Below are 16,364 nucleotides of genomic sequence, written 5' to 3'. Positions count from 1 at the left end.
GACAATCCCGCTCCAGTGGACCTATGTCTCCAGGTGGTTTAGGGTACACGCATAATTTGGACACAAACTGCAGGGTCTACAGTTTGTGAATCACCTAAATCTATGTCTCCACTCAGTTCAGGACTCATACAGGAACCAGATTCAGCCCAGATGGGTAGCGGTCACAGACTTCCCCAGCCTTCGACTTGCTGGAGGGTCTGGGCAAAGGCAAAGCACAGACTCGAATCCATGGGCCCTGCAGCTCCCAGAGTACTTGCTCTCTTGGCGCAGGGTGCGTGGGGCTCAGAGAGTCTGCTCGCCTGGCTCAGAAAGCCTGCTCACCCAGCCCCCAGCTGGAGAAGTCCCTGGGCCACTCATTCCAGATCTCCTGTCTGCCGCCACAGCGACTCAGTCTGTAATGTCGGCAGGGTTCTTGTTCACCCATTCTGCCCTCAGGGATTAGATGGGAAGTACCTGGCTCTCTGCACGCATTTCAGCTGGGAATCGTGGTGATGTGCATTCAGCACAGACTCGAACCCACAAGCCCTACCGCTCCCGGAGAACTCGCTGTCTTGGCGCAAGGCACGCAGGGCTGGGGGAGCCTGCTCAGCCAGCTCAGAGAGCCTGCGTGCCCTGCCAGTCCCCTGGGCCTCTCTGTGCTGCAGCAACTCAGTCTGTAATGTCTGCGGGGTCTTTGTTCTCGCGTTCTGTCCTCAGGGATTAGATGGGAAGTACCTGGGTCTCTGCGCATGTTTCAGCTGGGAATCGTGGTGGTGTGCATCCAGTACAGACTCAAACCCACGAGCCCTGCCACTCCCAGAGAACTCGCTGTCTCAAATAAAAAATTTTTTAAAGGAGCAAGAAAAATAAAACAAACAAAAAATAAAAACAAAAATATTGAGGTTCTGTCTTTCTCCAGAAAGAATGGCTACAAAGGACCCCAAAACAACAAATGATAAGAAGGTCGTGGGGAAAAAAATCCCTTCTACATTGTTGATGGGAATGTTAACTAGTATAAAACCACTATGGAAATCAGCATGGAAATTCCTCAAAAAATAAAAATAGCCATTCCATACAGCTCAGCTACCCTTCTTCTGGATGTCTTCACAAGACTTAAAGACATCATAATTCTGTGATACATGCTTATCCATGTTTATAGCATCACAATTCACAATAGCTAAATCATGGAAGTAACCCACTATGTGCCCATAAGGAGATGAATGGGTAAAGAAAATATGATATGTATACACGAAGGAGTGCTACACAGGCATAAAGAAAGATAATTTTGAGTCACTTGTACAAAGTAGATGCACCTTGAGACCATAATACTAAATGAAATAAATCAGACAGATAAACTATCATTTGGTTTCTCTTATATGAGAAACCCAATATATAAACAATTTTCGAGAGTAAAATAAAAGTGATATGATAGAAAATGGGGAGGCAGAGTTTGTGGCTCTAGATAAAGGAGAGAGGGGAAGGTGAAGAGAGAGGAGCAGTAAATCTATATTTATATATCCCAATTGCCCAAGATGAAGGTAATTATTATGTACTGCAAACACACTAGTAGTAAAACATAGGAAACTACAACTGAATTTTAAAAAATATTCTATTTGAATGTAGAGTAGTGAGTGCTAGAGGTTAGGAAAGATGAGTTATTAGGAAGTTGAGTGTGAGTTGATAAGTACCCAAACACAGTTATATAGAAGTAATAATTTCTGGTGTTTGGTAGCACAATTAGGTTACTGTAATTTACAGTAATTTTTGTGTACTTTATGGCTAACTAAAAGAGAATTCAAAGTCCCTAAATACAAACTAGCAATGAACAGATGAAGCAATAGTTACCCTGATTAATGAGTACATATTGTACATGTGTATAGTAATATTACACTGTATGTCATAAATGTGTATAATTATTACATGCCTATAAAATATTTTAAAGTGTATGAAGACATGGACATGTTAAGTACCTTAATTTGATCACTATGCATTGTGTGCATGTGTTGAATTATTAGATTACAGACTATAAATATCTATAATTAAAATAGTAATAAAAACACAGACACACATGGGTTTACTTAGGCCAAGATAGCTCACACATTTTAATAAATCAGAAGATACCTAAAATAATTTAAGTCCAGTAAAGAGCTTTCTCACATTTATTCATTTCTATTTGTAATTGTTTTGCTTGTGTCTTGGGCTTAGGGATTGCATCCATCCTCATGATCATGCAGCGTCTGATGAAATTATCCCAGTGAAATTAGATTGACAGAGCTAGCTCCCTGGATAGTCTTCTTAGCAGTATTTTTGTTGCCCAATAGTGTCATCTCAAAAGGTGGCACCATGGACTTTTAAGGAACAGCTTTAAAAGTCTCAATTATCGTTGCTGTGGTTTCTTCAGACTCAGTGTCATCCATTGTTACCTCATCACTAAGTCCTGGTGAAGCAGGTTTCCAATTACTTATATCAATTGTTATATCATGTAAGTTGGGGATTAAGGGAGGTGGTGGCTTTGGAGTGTTGGCATATGACTTTCGTATGGGAATGCAGCATGATACCTTGTTCTTACAAAGCAGTTTATACCTTTCAGTATCTAAACATCGTCTTCTGCAGTGTCCCACATTATTCCAGCATTTTGGTATACTCCAGGCAGCTGCAGGGAATATAAAGTAGGTCAAATTTTTAACTTTAACATCAATATAACAACTTTTCATTCATTCAGAAATGTGCAACTATTACCTGTGCCAGCTAGATTAATAAGATGACCAATACCAAAAGTAATTGAGAGAGACAAACTGGAAAATATGTCATGTATTAAAAATTGTGAAAAAAAAACCAAAATAAATAAAAATTGTGACATGGAGAGGAGAGAAGAGGAGGGGAGAAGAGGGAGGGTCTCTTAGAGCTGATAATAAAACCTAGACAATGTTAAAAATGAGCCAGCAAGGTAGTCAGAGGGAAAGATTGCTTCAGGAAGGAAGCAGAAAGGCTCAGTGTCAGTGCTGAGGAAATTGCTTGTGTATTTAAGAGACAAGAGAGGTTTTAACTACAGATATGAATTTTGGAGCCACTACTTATAGGTAAGCCATTGGAGCAATATGAGAAAAACAGAGAGGTAGAATTAAATTCTGGTCAGTTTCAATATCAAGAGATCAGAAAGGAGGAAAAAAACCTCAGAAAACAAAGTAAAACAGGCCAGGGTGGTGGCCTGTGCCTGTAATCATAACTCTCTGGGAAGCTGAGGCAGGAAGATTGCAAGTCTGAACCCAGTTTGTGTAACTTTATAACTTAGTGAGAACATGTCTCCAAATAAAAAAGGACTGAGGTTGTAGCTCAGTTCAAAGACCCTGGGTTTGATCCCCAGTCCAGAAAACAAATGTGTCAGAACAGGAAAATGTGACCCTAGATGATTTGTGTGTAATAGTTTAATTGAAAAGCAATTCTCCCTTCACAAAACAATTCAGCATGCAAGTCAGGAGTCAGAAAAAGATGAGTCATGAAGCCAGTTACCACTCTAGTTGACCAGAGCACAGTCTGAGGGGGAATCTCTAGCAGCCAGGCTAGAAAACAAGCCTAGATATACTAATTGGGGGTCACAGGGCTAGAATATTTTCCTACCATCCTACCAGCTCAGAACTGACACATGATCCCAGAGCAAGCTGCCAGTTTCCTGGCATTTTGGCAATAGCCCGTAAGGTGTATTTCACAAGCATCTGGCAAAGCAGCTGGGATACTGACACTTACGGGTCAAGATGCTATGTATGCAAATGGCAAATGCACAAAGGATATAAGGAAAGTTATATCAAGTATCATTGAAGAGAACATAAAAAAATGGAAAGGTATTCTTTGTGTTCTTGGATTGGCAGAATTAATACTGTTAAAGTGGCCACTCTACCAAAAGTCATCTATAGATTTAATGAAATCCCTATTAAAATACCCACAACTTTTCTCACAGACCTACACACTCCTAAAACAATCCTAAAAATTCATGTGGACTAGGAAAATACCCAGAATAGGCCAAGAAATTGTAAGCAAAAAGAGCAAACTGGAAATACCACAATATTGGATTTCAGTTCCTATTAAAAAGCTATACTGACACTGGTACAAAAACAGAAATGTAGACCAATGGAATAGAAAGAAAGACACACAAACAATTTCATGCACCTATAGTCATTTAATTTTTGACAAAGGGGCCAAAAGCATAGGTTGGAGAAAATACAGCCTCTGTAACAAGACATGCTAGGAAAACTGAATATCCACTTGGAAATTATTGAATCCCTAACTCTAGTGCTATAGTAAAATCAAATTAGAATAGACAGATTAAAGACCTTGATGTAAAAACAGAAACTCTGAAATCAGTGGAAATTAACATAGGGAAAATTCCTGAAGTCTTTGGTACAGGTAAAGACTCTCTGAAGAGAAATCCAGTAGTATAGAAAATAGTATCAGGAATCAACTAATGGAATTATATCACATCAACAAAAACAATCAATAGAATGAAAAGACAACCTATAGAATGGGAGAAATTTTTTTTCTAGCTAATCAGAAAGGATGAGGAGGGAAGCCAGAGGGAGGTGAAAGGATTGAAGATGAGGAAGATATATCATAGGCATTCACTGATTCCCCCAAATCAACACCACTGTTCTGTATCACAGACATACACTAGTGCAAAATGAAAGGTCATATTAGCTGGCCTTGTACTTAAAACACAAATATATTTATTTTTGCAAAAATAATTTAATAATTATTGAATAATAACATATACAGCATACATTTAGTGAAATTACATACATAAGATTTAGTGAAATTTTATACAATAACCAAAATACAAGCCTGTATAATAATTAAAATATAATGTTTGATGTTATTTGGTAAATGGAAAAATACTAATAATGTGAAAGGAAATTTATAAGTAGGCTACACATTTTTTTGAGAGAAATACAGCAAGACTTCATTTTTACTTTATTACAATTGAAAAACTCCAAAATTATGACAAATAGTTCGTAATCAGAAACAATGGCACATGCCTGTAATTCCAGCACTCAGGAGGTTGAGGCAGAAGGATTGTTGTGAGTTTAAGACCAGCCTGAGTTACAAAAGGAGTTCAAGACCAGGCTGAACAGCATAGAGAGACCCTGTCTCAAGAAGATAAAAACAAACAAACAAAATGAATGCAGATAATAATTCTCCAGTTCATGTATTGCACCAATGTGTGAGTAAAATGTAGGAACATAAGCATGTTTATAGCCACCTCATAGAAATGCAAAGCTTTTTCCTAAGCAAATTTTAATACCAGATTTAACAAGTCAGTTTTCTATTCTAGTGGAATAGATATTCAAAATCAATTACAATTAAAATGTCATGAATTCAAATGACAAGAAACACTATTTTCACCCACCAGACTATAAAACTCAGAAAATAATAGAAAAAAATTTGATGAGTGTATGGGAAACTGACTCTCTTGAAACAGGTGATAGAAGCAGAACTTAGTGTAGTTTTTGATGGGTAGTTTGATAATCTCTCTCTCTCTAGTCCAGTCCTGACTGGAAAGACCTTTTTTAAAAAATTTTTTCTTGCAGGATCATTTGTGAGAGTTACATAATGTGGAATTATATTTTATATAATATATAATTAAGCAATATATATATATTTGTATCTGCTAGGATATATAAGAAACTGGTAACACTGATTCTGAAGGGGAAACTGAAGTGCTAGTATCCTTGCTTAGGATAGTCATTCCCTTTTCCTTAAACTCATTAAATATTATTAATTTCTAGATACATAAATGAATTGCAAGTATTATTTTTCAATATAAGAGAACTCTCAAAGGTAGCACTGTTACTAGGAAGGCGTACGGACCTGAAATTGGAAGGTCCTCACTAGTCACCAGGCTTTCTACCCTGCCATCTCCATCTACTTACCCACATTCTCCCATCTCAGACTTACATGTTTTCTCTTCCACATGATCAACCAGCAGAATATACAGTACTGATAGATGTGCCTACTGTAGTAAGAACATGAAAATGAAAGCATCCCTTTAAAGGTACAAGACAAATTCAAGATGGTAGGAAGAACTGAACTAATAGAACTCAGCAATGATGTAAGTAAAATAAAAGAGAAGCAAGGTCAAGATAACACTGGATAAGACAGATGGGGCAACTGAGAGCACTGAGAAGATTCCTGCCTTTTGGAGAAATGTCTTAGAGGACATTTCAGCTTGCTGGATGTTCCTACCAGAAAGATTCGCAGAGAGTAGAGCATGGAGCTGTCAAAATAAGACCATATCTGTTGCTACTTATTGGTCTAAGACTTTTCCTGTGAGAGTCCAGTGAAACAATTTAACCTGGTTCCATCATCCCTACTTTACACAGTTCCATTACCTGCGGCCAGCTGAGATAACAACCCACAGATAGTCAAGGTCAGCATCAGGAAACTCATGGCTTCTGTGAGAGAGGGAGCTCTTTGTCCTGAGGAATCAAGAGCACTGCAAAGCTGGGACTCAAAGTGATCACTTTTACTGGGTTATCATGTGTGTTGAACCAGAAAGAGGGAGAATGTCATGCCACCAAGATCATCAGACCATTAATTTGCATCATTGAATGTGCATGACATTCTAGAAATTATTAGAGGAAACTGAGATGAGATGTAATCCTGTAGAACTACAGGGTTGGGTGGAAGTAAACTCAACTGCTTGTGGAGTCAACTTTACCTTGGTCCACATGAAGTACCTTGTATATGTTCAGTAATAGCCCAATGGTGTGTAAAGATATCACTTATGGCAGTCCAGTAGCTTATGATATCCAGTAGAGTATTTATCTTTTCTTCTACCATATTTCCCTGAAAATAAGACCGGATCTCACATTATTTTTTGTTTCAAAAGATGCTATAGATCTTATTTTCAGGGATGCATTCATTTTCATGTACAATAATCTACATTTATTCATGTGCAAAAATCTACACTTATTCAAATACAGTCATGCCATCCTCTTCTGGAACACTATCATAACTCTCTAAACCCTGACTTTTGGCTTGAATTTCTTGTGAATCCATTTCCTGTAGAATCCTTGGTCCCATTCTCTCATGTCTAGTATTAGAACTGTCCATAAATGAGCACTTCTTGTCCATGTAGAACATGTTTGAAGTGCACTGGCAACACAGCTGTCAGTGATTTTTCCAATGAATTCTTCACCAAAGGCATGACCTCTTTCAGGCTGAGCTTCACAAAGTTGGCATTAAATCAAGTGTTTATTGAAGACTTATGAGACAGGGTGGCACCAATAAAAAGACAGTTAAGGATAATGGTTCACACAAACGTAACGAAAAATTGCAGGTGCCAAAATTCAGAAGATGTTTCCTTACTGCACAGGAGTATATTAAGTATGTCTGTTATAGCACACAGTTATTGGATTATGAAGATTTACATTAGACACAACCATATCTGTTTGTTACCAAGTGTATATGTTATTCACTGTTGTATCTAAATTCTGATCTTTCATTTGGCAATAAGTCTCAAGTTCACCTATTTACATTGACACTTACCTCTCATCCACAGGTGCTTGCTTGGATAAATATTGAATTATAAATTATATTAACATTTATTTTAAGTATTAATGTCAATAATATTTATTTATATTTAATTATATATTAATATCATTATTTTATAATCCAGAATGTTCACTGTGTGCTGCATCAAACATACTAAATTCATCCATTTGGCTAATAATCTTAACTGGGGCTTATTTTGGAGGGTAGGTCTTATATTATAAGCATCCTGAAAAATCATGCTGGGCCTTATTTTCCTTGTTAGGTCTTATTTTGGGGAAATATGGTATATGTTAGCCTCCATATAAAGTCCTGTGAAATAAAGAAGACATTGTTTTTTAAAAAAAGAACTGCTAAGAATTTAAGATTTCATTGATTACAAAGCAGAAGGAATTAGAATGGGAGTGAAAACAGGGAAACAGGTTATTGATGCTTTTCTTTTCTTTATTCTACCCTTTCACCAACTTTTTTTCTGCATTTACGGATATAAATACAAACCAAAATATTAGTAGAGAATAAATATTTTAAAAATCAATAGTCTAAAATTCTGTCTTAGGAGAGAAAAACCTAAAACAATTAGAAGAAATCGAATAACTAAAATTTATAGCAGAAATCATGACATTGAAGATAGGAAAACTGTACAGAAAAGCCAATAAAGCCAAAAGGTGATTTACTGAAAGACAAGACTAGTAGTCCTCTGGCTATACTAAGCAATAATAAAAGGAAAACACAAATTACCACTATCTGGATTGAAAGAGAGATCATCACTAGAAATCCTACACACATGTTATACTTTGGATTTGGATGTCCCCCACAAAGCTTCATAAGCTCTGAGGCAGGGTTTGTGGAAGATGACTGGATCATGGGGGAATTACATCTTTCTTAGCATTGGGAGCAGGCCCTGGCTAGAAGAGGTGGGTCACTGGAGCCATGATCTGGAAGAGCACATCTCCTTCTCTGCTCCTCTCTCCACTCTCTTGCTTTCAGGCTGCCATGGGGCAAATGGTTATTCTGCTGTGTCTCTCTGCCACTCTGTCCTGCTTTGGAGCCAGAGGGTCATGGATGGAAAATATGAGCCAAAATAAGCCTATTCTCCTTATGGTTGTGGGTATCAGGTATTTTGTCCCAGTAACAAGGAAACTGACTAAAATAAGGCATTAAAAAGACAATTGAATACAATGAATTGTACAAGGGCTGATAAAAAATACAGTGTGTGTTTAAACACAAAAAAGTATTACAATAAAATATACATTTCCATTAATCTCCTTCAGAATACAACCCCTCTCTTCATATATTTTTATCCCATCATTGTTGCCACATTCTGAAGCAGCTCTGAAAGTTTGGAAGTTGTTTTTTAAAAGAAAATAACTCTTTAGCAGCAGATTCCAAAGAAATTGAAATGGATGAAATGCCTAATAAGTGTTTAAAAGAATGATTATAAAAAAGCCCAGTGAGGTTCAAAGGAATGCAATTAAACAGTTAAGTGAAATTTAAAAAGAATACAAGATATCAATGAAAAATAGAGGCACAAATTTTGAAAAAGAACCAAACACAATCTTGGAAACGAGAAACTCAAAAAGTCAAATAAAAAAATACAGTTGAAAACATCAACAAAAAACCAGACAACTTGAAGAAAGAATAGCTGAAATGGAAGACAAGTCCTTTGATATATTCCAGTCAGGGAGGAAAAAGAAAACTAAACAAACTTAAACAAGCAAGAAAAAATTGAAAGGAATATTCAAGACCTTTGGAACACCATTAAATGACCAAAAATTTGCATTTTTGGAATAAACAAAGGCAAAGAGAAAAAAGTTAAAGACTTAGTTAAAGACATAGAAAGCCAATGAAAATAATAGCAGAAAACTTCCCTAATCTTGGGAAAGGTATAGGTATCCATGTGCAGGAGGTTTATAGAGTCCCAGTAGACATGAGATCAGGAAAGATCTTCACTACAGTATTTTACAGTTAAACCATCAAGAATACAAGATCAAGAAGAAATTTTAAAATCTGCGAGAGAAAAGAATCACATCACATTTAATGGTATCTCCTCAGCAGAAGTCTTAAAGCCCAGGAAGGAATGGAATGATATATTTCACATCTTGAAAGAAATTAACTGTTTAACCAAGATTAATGTAGCCAAAAAAGTTATCCTTCAGAAATGAAGGAAAAATAAGAGATCCTAAGAGAGAAAAAACTGAGGGATTTCATGACAACCACAGCAGCCTCCAAAATATTTTTAAGAAAGTTCTACAGATGGTAGAACTGTACTGGCAGTACTATTTTTAAAAAAATATTTTTAAGAAAGTTCTACACATTTTTCAGATGTGACTGAAAGATAACTTTTATCATGGAAGCATGTGAAAGTATGAACCCTACTAGAAAAGTAGATACACAAATGAGAAACAGAAAAGAATCAATATTATTAATGCAATAAGCCATAAAACCATAATAATGAACGAGAGGAAGAGAAGAACAAAGAATATGCAAAAAAACTAGAAAAAATAAAGAAAATGGAAAGAAAAGTCCATAACTTTCAATAATAACTTTGATTGTAAATAATTGTTGTTTTCCAATGAAATGATACAGACTGTTTTAATAGATTTTCAAAAATGACCCAATTATATACTATTTATAAGAAATTTACTTTACCAGTGAAGACACATGGAATAGTATATTTACACCTGACAAAAGAGACTCTACAACAAAAACTGTAAGAAACAAAGATCACTGTACAATAATGATCAAAGGGTCAAATCAACAAGATATAATGGCTGTAAATCTACATGCATTTAATGTCAGAGCACCCAACTTTATCTGACAAGAACTAGTAGATCTAGAGGGAGAGATAGGCTCCTGTCCAATAATAGAGGGATCTATCTATCTTACTGGGAGATAACCCTTGAGCCCGAGAATGTCCTACCTAATAAAAGTAACTTTGTGTACCTAGGGCCCTTGGCACATGCTTAATAGCCTATGCTAACGATATAATTTATGGTGTGATGCTTTGGGCCATTTCATATCAGATTGACCCTTACAGAGATTTGAAACTAGGTCAGTCATGCAAGTAGTCAACCATATTCATGTAACCAAGCCCCCAATAAAACTCTGGACATCAAGTCCTAGATGAGCTTCCCAACTGGCAGTACTATGTATCTAACCACACACTGTTGTTATGAGATATAGGCACTACCTGTATGGTTGCTTTGGGGGAGGCCTCCAGAGAAGCTCCACATCCCATCATCATCTGGGCCTCCCCCTACTATTTCTTTCTGCTGCTGATTTTAATCTGTGTCTGTTTTTCTGAATAAATTATGAGTATAGTTACTTTCCCAAGTTCTGTGTGTCCTTGATAAACCTAAGGGTGGTCTTGGGAACCCTAACACAATGTGGAAGTAAGGAGGGTCCTGGGGACCTCTGAACTCAAGAGACACATGACCAGTGAAGAATGGAGAATCCAGAAATAAATTCCACAAGTACAGACAACTGACTGGTTTTTGGCAGAAGTACAAAAGCTATTCAATAAAAGAAGCATGATCTTTTCCACAAATGGTACCTGAATGACTGGACATCCACATAAAGAAAATAAAAGGAACCTCAATCTAAACATTAGCAAGTTAACTCAAAATGAATCATGGATTAAATATTAAAAATGTACATCTTTTAAAACAAAATATAAGAGATAATCATAAAAACTTGAAGCTTAGTAAAGTGTTCTGAGCCATGACACCAAAACCATAGTCATTAGAAGAAAAAAAATCAATAAATTGGACTCTATCAACATTTAAAACTTTCCTTCTGTAAAAAATATCCTATGAGAAAAATTAAAAGGAAAACTACATTGACTTGCTCTTCTTTTTCTAGAAGCTTGGGGTGCAACATTAGGTTGTTTATTTGTACTTGTTTTTTTCCTGATGTGAGAATTCACCACTATAAATTTCCCTCTTAGGACTGCTTTCATTGCATTCCACAGGTTCCAGTAAGTTGTATTTGCATTTTCATTTAATTGTAGATATTGTTTAATTTCTTCTTCAATTTCATCTATGAGTCATTGGTTGTTCCCAGAACTAAAAATATCATACCACAGTGATATATGTGCACTAATTTTCGTAGCAGTATAATTTGTAACAGCTAAATCTTAGAAACAACCCAAATATCCATCAACCGAGGAATGCATAAAGATGTGGCATTTTTATACAATGGAGTACTACCCAGCCATAAAGAAGTCATCATTCACACTGCCAGTAATATGGGCCACACACTTCTGGAAACACTAGTTTAGCCCACGTACTTTGCATTTCAGATGGAGAAAGTAATTTCCCATAGACAGAAATAAACTTTCAGATTCAAAAGATCACTTAAATGTAAACCACAAGTCCTCATCCCATACTGAATAAATTCCAGTCTTTAGTAGGTCCCTACAAGAGCTGACATGGAGTGGATCTGCTTGCCTCTAGGATTTCAGTCTTTTGTTACTTATTTTCTCATTTACTCTACTGTAGACACACTTGACTTCTTGCTCTTCCAAGAACACATAGTGCTTTCCTGCCTTGGGACATTTGCTCTTCTTGTTCTCTTTGCCTGAAGACTCTAGGTATCCAGTTGGCGCAATTTCTCAGTATTCCTCAGTATGATCAGTGTCATACTCTGATATACATGTGTGCATCTCTTTAATGTTTTTCAACATATGTTCCCTGAGTGCTCTGGACATATAGAAATGATGGCCTATCTTGACCTCCGGGGGTCTCACCGTCTGTTGAAAGTTGACCTTGAGGATATAAGCCTGGTGAGATTGAGCCAGGAAAAGAGCTCTAAGGCATCATGATGAACGTTGCACAGGAAGAAACTGTGAGAACACTGAGGAGGAAGCTAAAGTGCCCATGGAGAGGAGCATGAAAGGTTCTTGGAGAGGGGATCTGTTCTGTTCACAAAGCTACAGACTTGTGCAGGACTTGTATCTCCTCCACCAGTGCCTTTACCTTCCCAGAGGACGTTTAGAGTAAGACCATGAACACAGGATGATCAATTTACAGTGCTGATCTGAAAGCTGGTAGTCTGGGTGGTTTAATTCTTTGTTCTTATCTGATTCATTGTCTGTGATTCAGCTCTACCCAGGTCCATAAAACCCTGGGTGCAGACCCAGCTTCTCCAGTACGTTCAGTATTCTGCCGGATCACTCCTCAACCTTCTCAGGACACATTCAACTCTTCTTCCTGGTCTTAACTGTCTTTGTGGTCCTGGTTCAGATGTCCCCAGGTAACCAGAACTGTAGCAAGACAGGAAAAGGGAGTAAGGTGGGCTCCTACCTATAGAACCATGGGAAACTGAATGTATGTAGGAGTAAGATCAACACAGAGGAATGGCTAAAATCTAGTGAAAAACCTTAAGATAAATGTAACATTGGCACTTGGGATGTAGCTTAGGGTTAGAGCACTTGTCTACCAGGCATTAGGCTCTCCATTTAATCCCCAGGACCAAAAATTTTTTTAAAAACTTAAAAAAGAATATGCCTTGTTAGAGTAGCCGGTCACTCCCAGCCATGAGTGTACTTCTGAGTAGGAAGGCTGGAGAATACCAGCAGAAGCCAAGTTGTCTTATGTGATGTCCCTTCCATATGTAGAAGCAACCCTAGTGTCCCCTAGTGTCCTCCATCCCTATGACCCAAATATCCAACAATCTCATCCCACTCCTACTTAACACTGTTTCTCGCAAAACTACTCTCATTACTTCACTCCTCCATTGTTGTTTGGCTTTGAATGCTCCTTTAAAGCTAGTAGAGGAGGTTTCTTAATCTTGTCTTAGAGTATCTGGTAAAAATGTGCAGAACATCTACAGCTTTATAAAAATAAGTTCAAGGTGTAGCAGCAGAGGATTCTGCATGATCAAAGCTTTCTAGCAGCACAACGAGCTTCATGGATGGGTGGTGAATGATTTTCTGGTGGAATTGCTTTCCTGTTAGGCTTTCTGGGGTCTCTGAAGTTTATGATTGTTGATTCCATGATTTCCTTTTGGGTCCTTCTTGTTAGAGTCACATCCTATCTTGGATCAGTTATGCAAGTTTAGAGTCTTTCACCCTCAGTTATTCTAGAAAAAGAAAAAAAATGTTATGCCTTAAACTCTGGTGGAGGGAACTGGAATAGAAGATGGAGTTGAAGATGCAAGAGACATTTTAGAGAAAGAATCAGCATACTGGCTCATGAGATATTGGAGTGGAGAAGTAAAAGTCATTAGGACTCTGATTTTTCCAGTCTGAAAAAGGGTGAGAATTGGAAGTTATTTTCCTATAAGAAAATTTGGGGAAAAGATACATGGAGCAAATCTATAATTGAAACCAAAATACAATGATCTTTCAAGTGAACCCAGTTGGCAGGGAAAGCCGGATCTCCACACAGGGTGTTATTCACCTAGGCAGGGCAGAATCACAGACAACAGAGCAGAGACGAGCAGAGAGCGACATCACCCAAAACGGCAGCCGAGGGGGCAGCCCCACACATTTATTATCGATATTCAGAGTCCTGCTGTAGATGTTTTCGGTGGCAAGCACTTAGAACAATGCCTAACACATAATAGGTATTCAACAAATTGTGGTTTAAAGAATAATAAATGGGAAGCTGGGTGTGGTGGTGCACGCCTGTAATCCCAGCACTCGGCAGATTCAGGTAGGAGGATTTTGAGGTCATCCTGGGCTACATAGTGAGTTCAAGGCTAGCCCGAACTGCATAGAGAGACCCTGTCTCAAAAAACAAGCAAGAAGAATAATGAACAGTAAGGGAAAAACAGATAATTTAAGGCCTAGACCCATTCCTTGACAAGCACCCAGATTTAGAGAGGAAGTAGATGTAGATAGAGTTAATGAGCTTGGGAAACATGACAGACATGGAAACATCATAAGCATAGGAATAAGATTCAGTTAGAGCTGGTTGGAAGAAAGGCGATAACTTCTTATATCTGCTACATGTCAAGACAAGCAGTAGGCATTCTACATATACTAGCATTTCCAAGAATGCTAGTAGGTATCAAGATCAATGTTCACTCTAACCATTATTACTATTTTTACCAATATCTTCAGTATAATAATATCTACTCTTTCATGAATTTATATGCTTATCTATTTATTTTGATAGACTTATTCATCAAGAAGTATAAGTATGGAAGAAGCAGATGCAGAAAATCATGCAGAGACAATGAGAAGAAGCAAGAAAATTGTGGCAAATATTATGCTTCCTGCCTCAGGAAAGCAAATTGGAAGCTATCACACTTTACCAAAGAAAGCAAGGTAAGACTCTATTCATTTGAAACTTCTAGCTTTAGAAATTCGAAGTTATTATAATGAGTCAGTGTAATGGTTATATAGGGCATCTACATGGTCTTTTGATTCCTGTTGGGTCTCCAAAGGATCCACTAAAGATTTTCAGGGGCTGGGGGAGCGCAAATAAAAGTTACTTCCAGCTGCCAATGTATCTCTTTAACATTCTATTTCTCAATAACTTTCTACATTGTCTTAGCAGATGATTGATAATGTCAGTGCTCGTGGTAAAAGAATTTATAGGATCTGCATCTGGGACTCCTGAGGCTCTGACCAAGTGCTAAAATGTCCCTGAATATAAACTTTTCAGGTTCATGTAAACTGTACACTGGCCACAAATTCTTAACTAATGTCTGACATGGAGAGATGAGACAGTGCAGCAGGATCCAGAAGGTCTCTTCTTGCCTCTTCAGCACAAGGTTTATCTCCAACCTCTGTCTTATGGTCTCTTACAGTGAATCTCTTACACCAAGTCCTTAACCACACTTGGCTGTCTAAAGGTTGGCATACCCTCTGACTAGGAGGCAAGTACTACTGTCCCAATTAAATGGGAGCCAAAATATTTATTTAAAACTCTCAACATATACTGAAACTTATTACGGTCAAGGTCTTGTCTCAAGCACTTTACATACATAAACTCATTTTGTTCTAAGAATGCCACAAGAACTAGTATTATGTCCCTTTGTCAGTAGAAGAAATGCCCCTTCTCCAAATTTATATGTTGAAGTCCAAACCACCGGTACTTCAGAATGTGAGTAAATTTGGGTTAGGGTCTCTAAAAGAGGCAATTAAAGTACAATGAGGGTATTAAGGTGGGCCTTAGTCCATATGACTGGTGTTCCTATAGGAAGAGATTAAGATATAATTATTTTGCAGTGAATTATAATATACATGTACAAAACCATCGTAAGACCCAGGAAGATTATGGTCACTGGCAAATCAAGGAGAGAGGACTGGGAAGAAACTGACTCTCTGTCTTCTGATCTTGGACTTTGAAAAGCCTCCAGAATTGTGAAAAAAAATTTTTTTGTTTAAACCCTTCAATTTGTAGAATTCTGTTGTGACAGCCATAGCAAACTAATACCAACATGTGCATCCTAAATGTTCCCCTAAAATCTAAATCTGAGGGTTTTGTTTTTCTTCTCAAACTCTTCCAAAGCTATAAAATACAGGAAGTGATTCTAAACTCCCCTTAGTGTAATTCCCTAACCAGCTCTGCAATCTCATCCATGGCCCCTACTCCCGTTCATCTCCCATCATGGACCTCACAAACAGTTTGTATTCCTGGGAAATTATTAATCCAACTTTTGCTCTGTTTTTCATAGGTGAATTATTAATCTAACTTTTTGTCCTTCTACCTGGAGGGTTGTTCTTGCAAACCACAATCCATTCACATCCCTCTGCTAGGGAAGGAACATTATCATGACAGAACGGAAATCAAGCTCCACCCAAGAATCTCACTGTTTGATTACCTATGCCTTTCCCAAATCCAGCTGGTCAATGTCTTCACTGGACTCACAATGAAAATTTAAAAATCCAC

The 16,364-nt window shown here is 37.5% G+C and overlaps 1 protein-coding gene across 1 annotated transcript; it reads right to left on the bottom strand.

Moving 5' to 3' along the window:
- Positions 1–2,330: 2,330 nt before the first annotated feature.
- Defb115 (defensin, beta 115) lies at positions 2,331–6,417 on the bottom strand. Its single transcript, XM_005384994.1, has 2 exons — positions 6,360–6,417; positions 2,331–2,632 (listed from the first exon to the last, which is right to left on the bottom strand). Exons 1-2 carry the CDS (start codon positions 6,415–6,417, stop codon positions 2,331–2,333), a joined length of 360 nt encoding a protein of 119 aa, XP_005385051.1.
- Between the last annotated feature and the right edge of the window lie 9,947 nt (positions 6,418–16,364).

This window comes from Chinchilla lanigera, unplaced genomic scaffold (assembly GCF_000276665.1).
Source record: "Chinchilla lanigera isolate Chin_1 unplaced genomic scaffold, ChiLan1.0 scaffold00021, whole genome shotgun sequence".
Lineage (NCBI taxonomy): Eukaryota > Metazoa > Chordata > Mammalia > Rodentia > Chinchillidae > Chinchilla > Chinchilla lanigera.
This window is presented reverse-complemented; position numbering and strand designations above follow the sequence as displayed.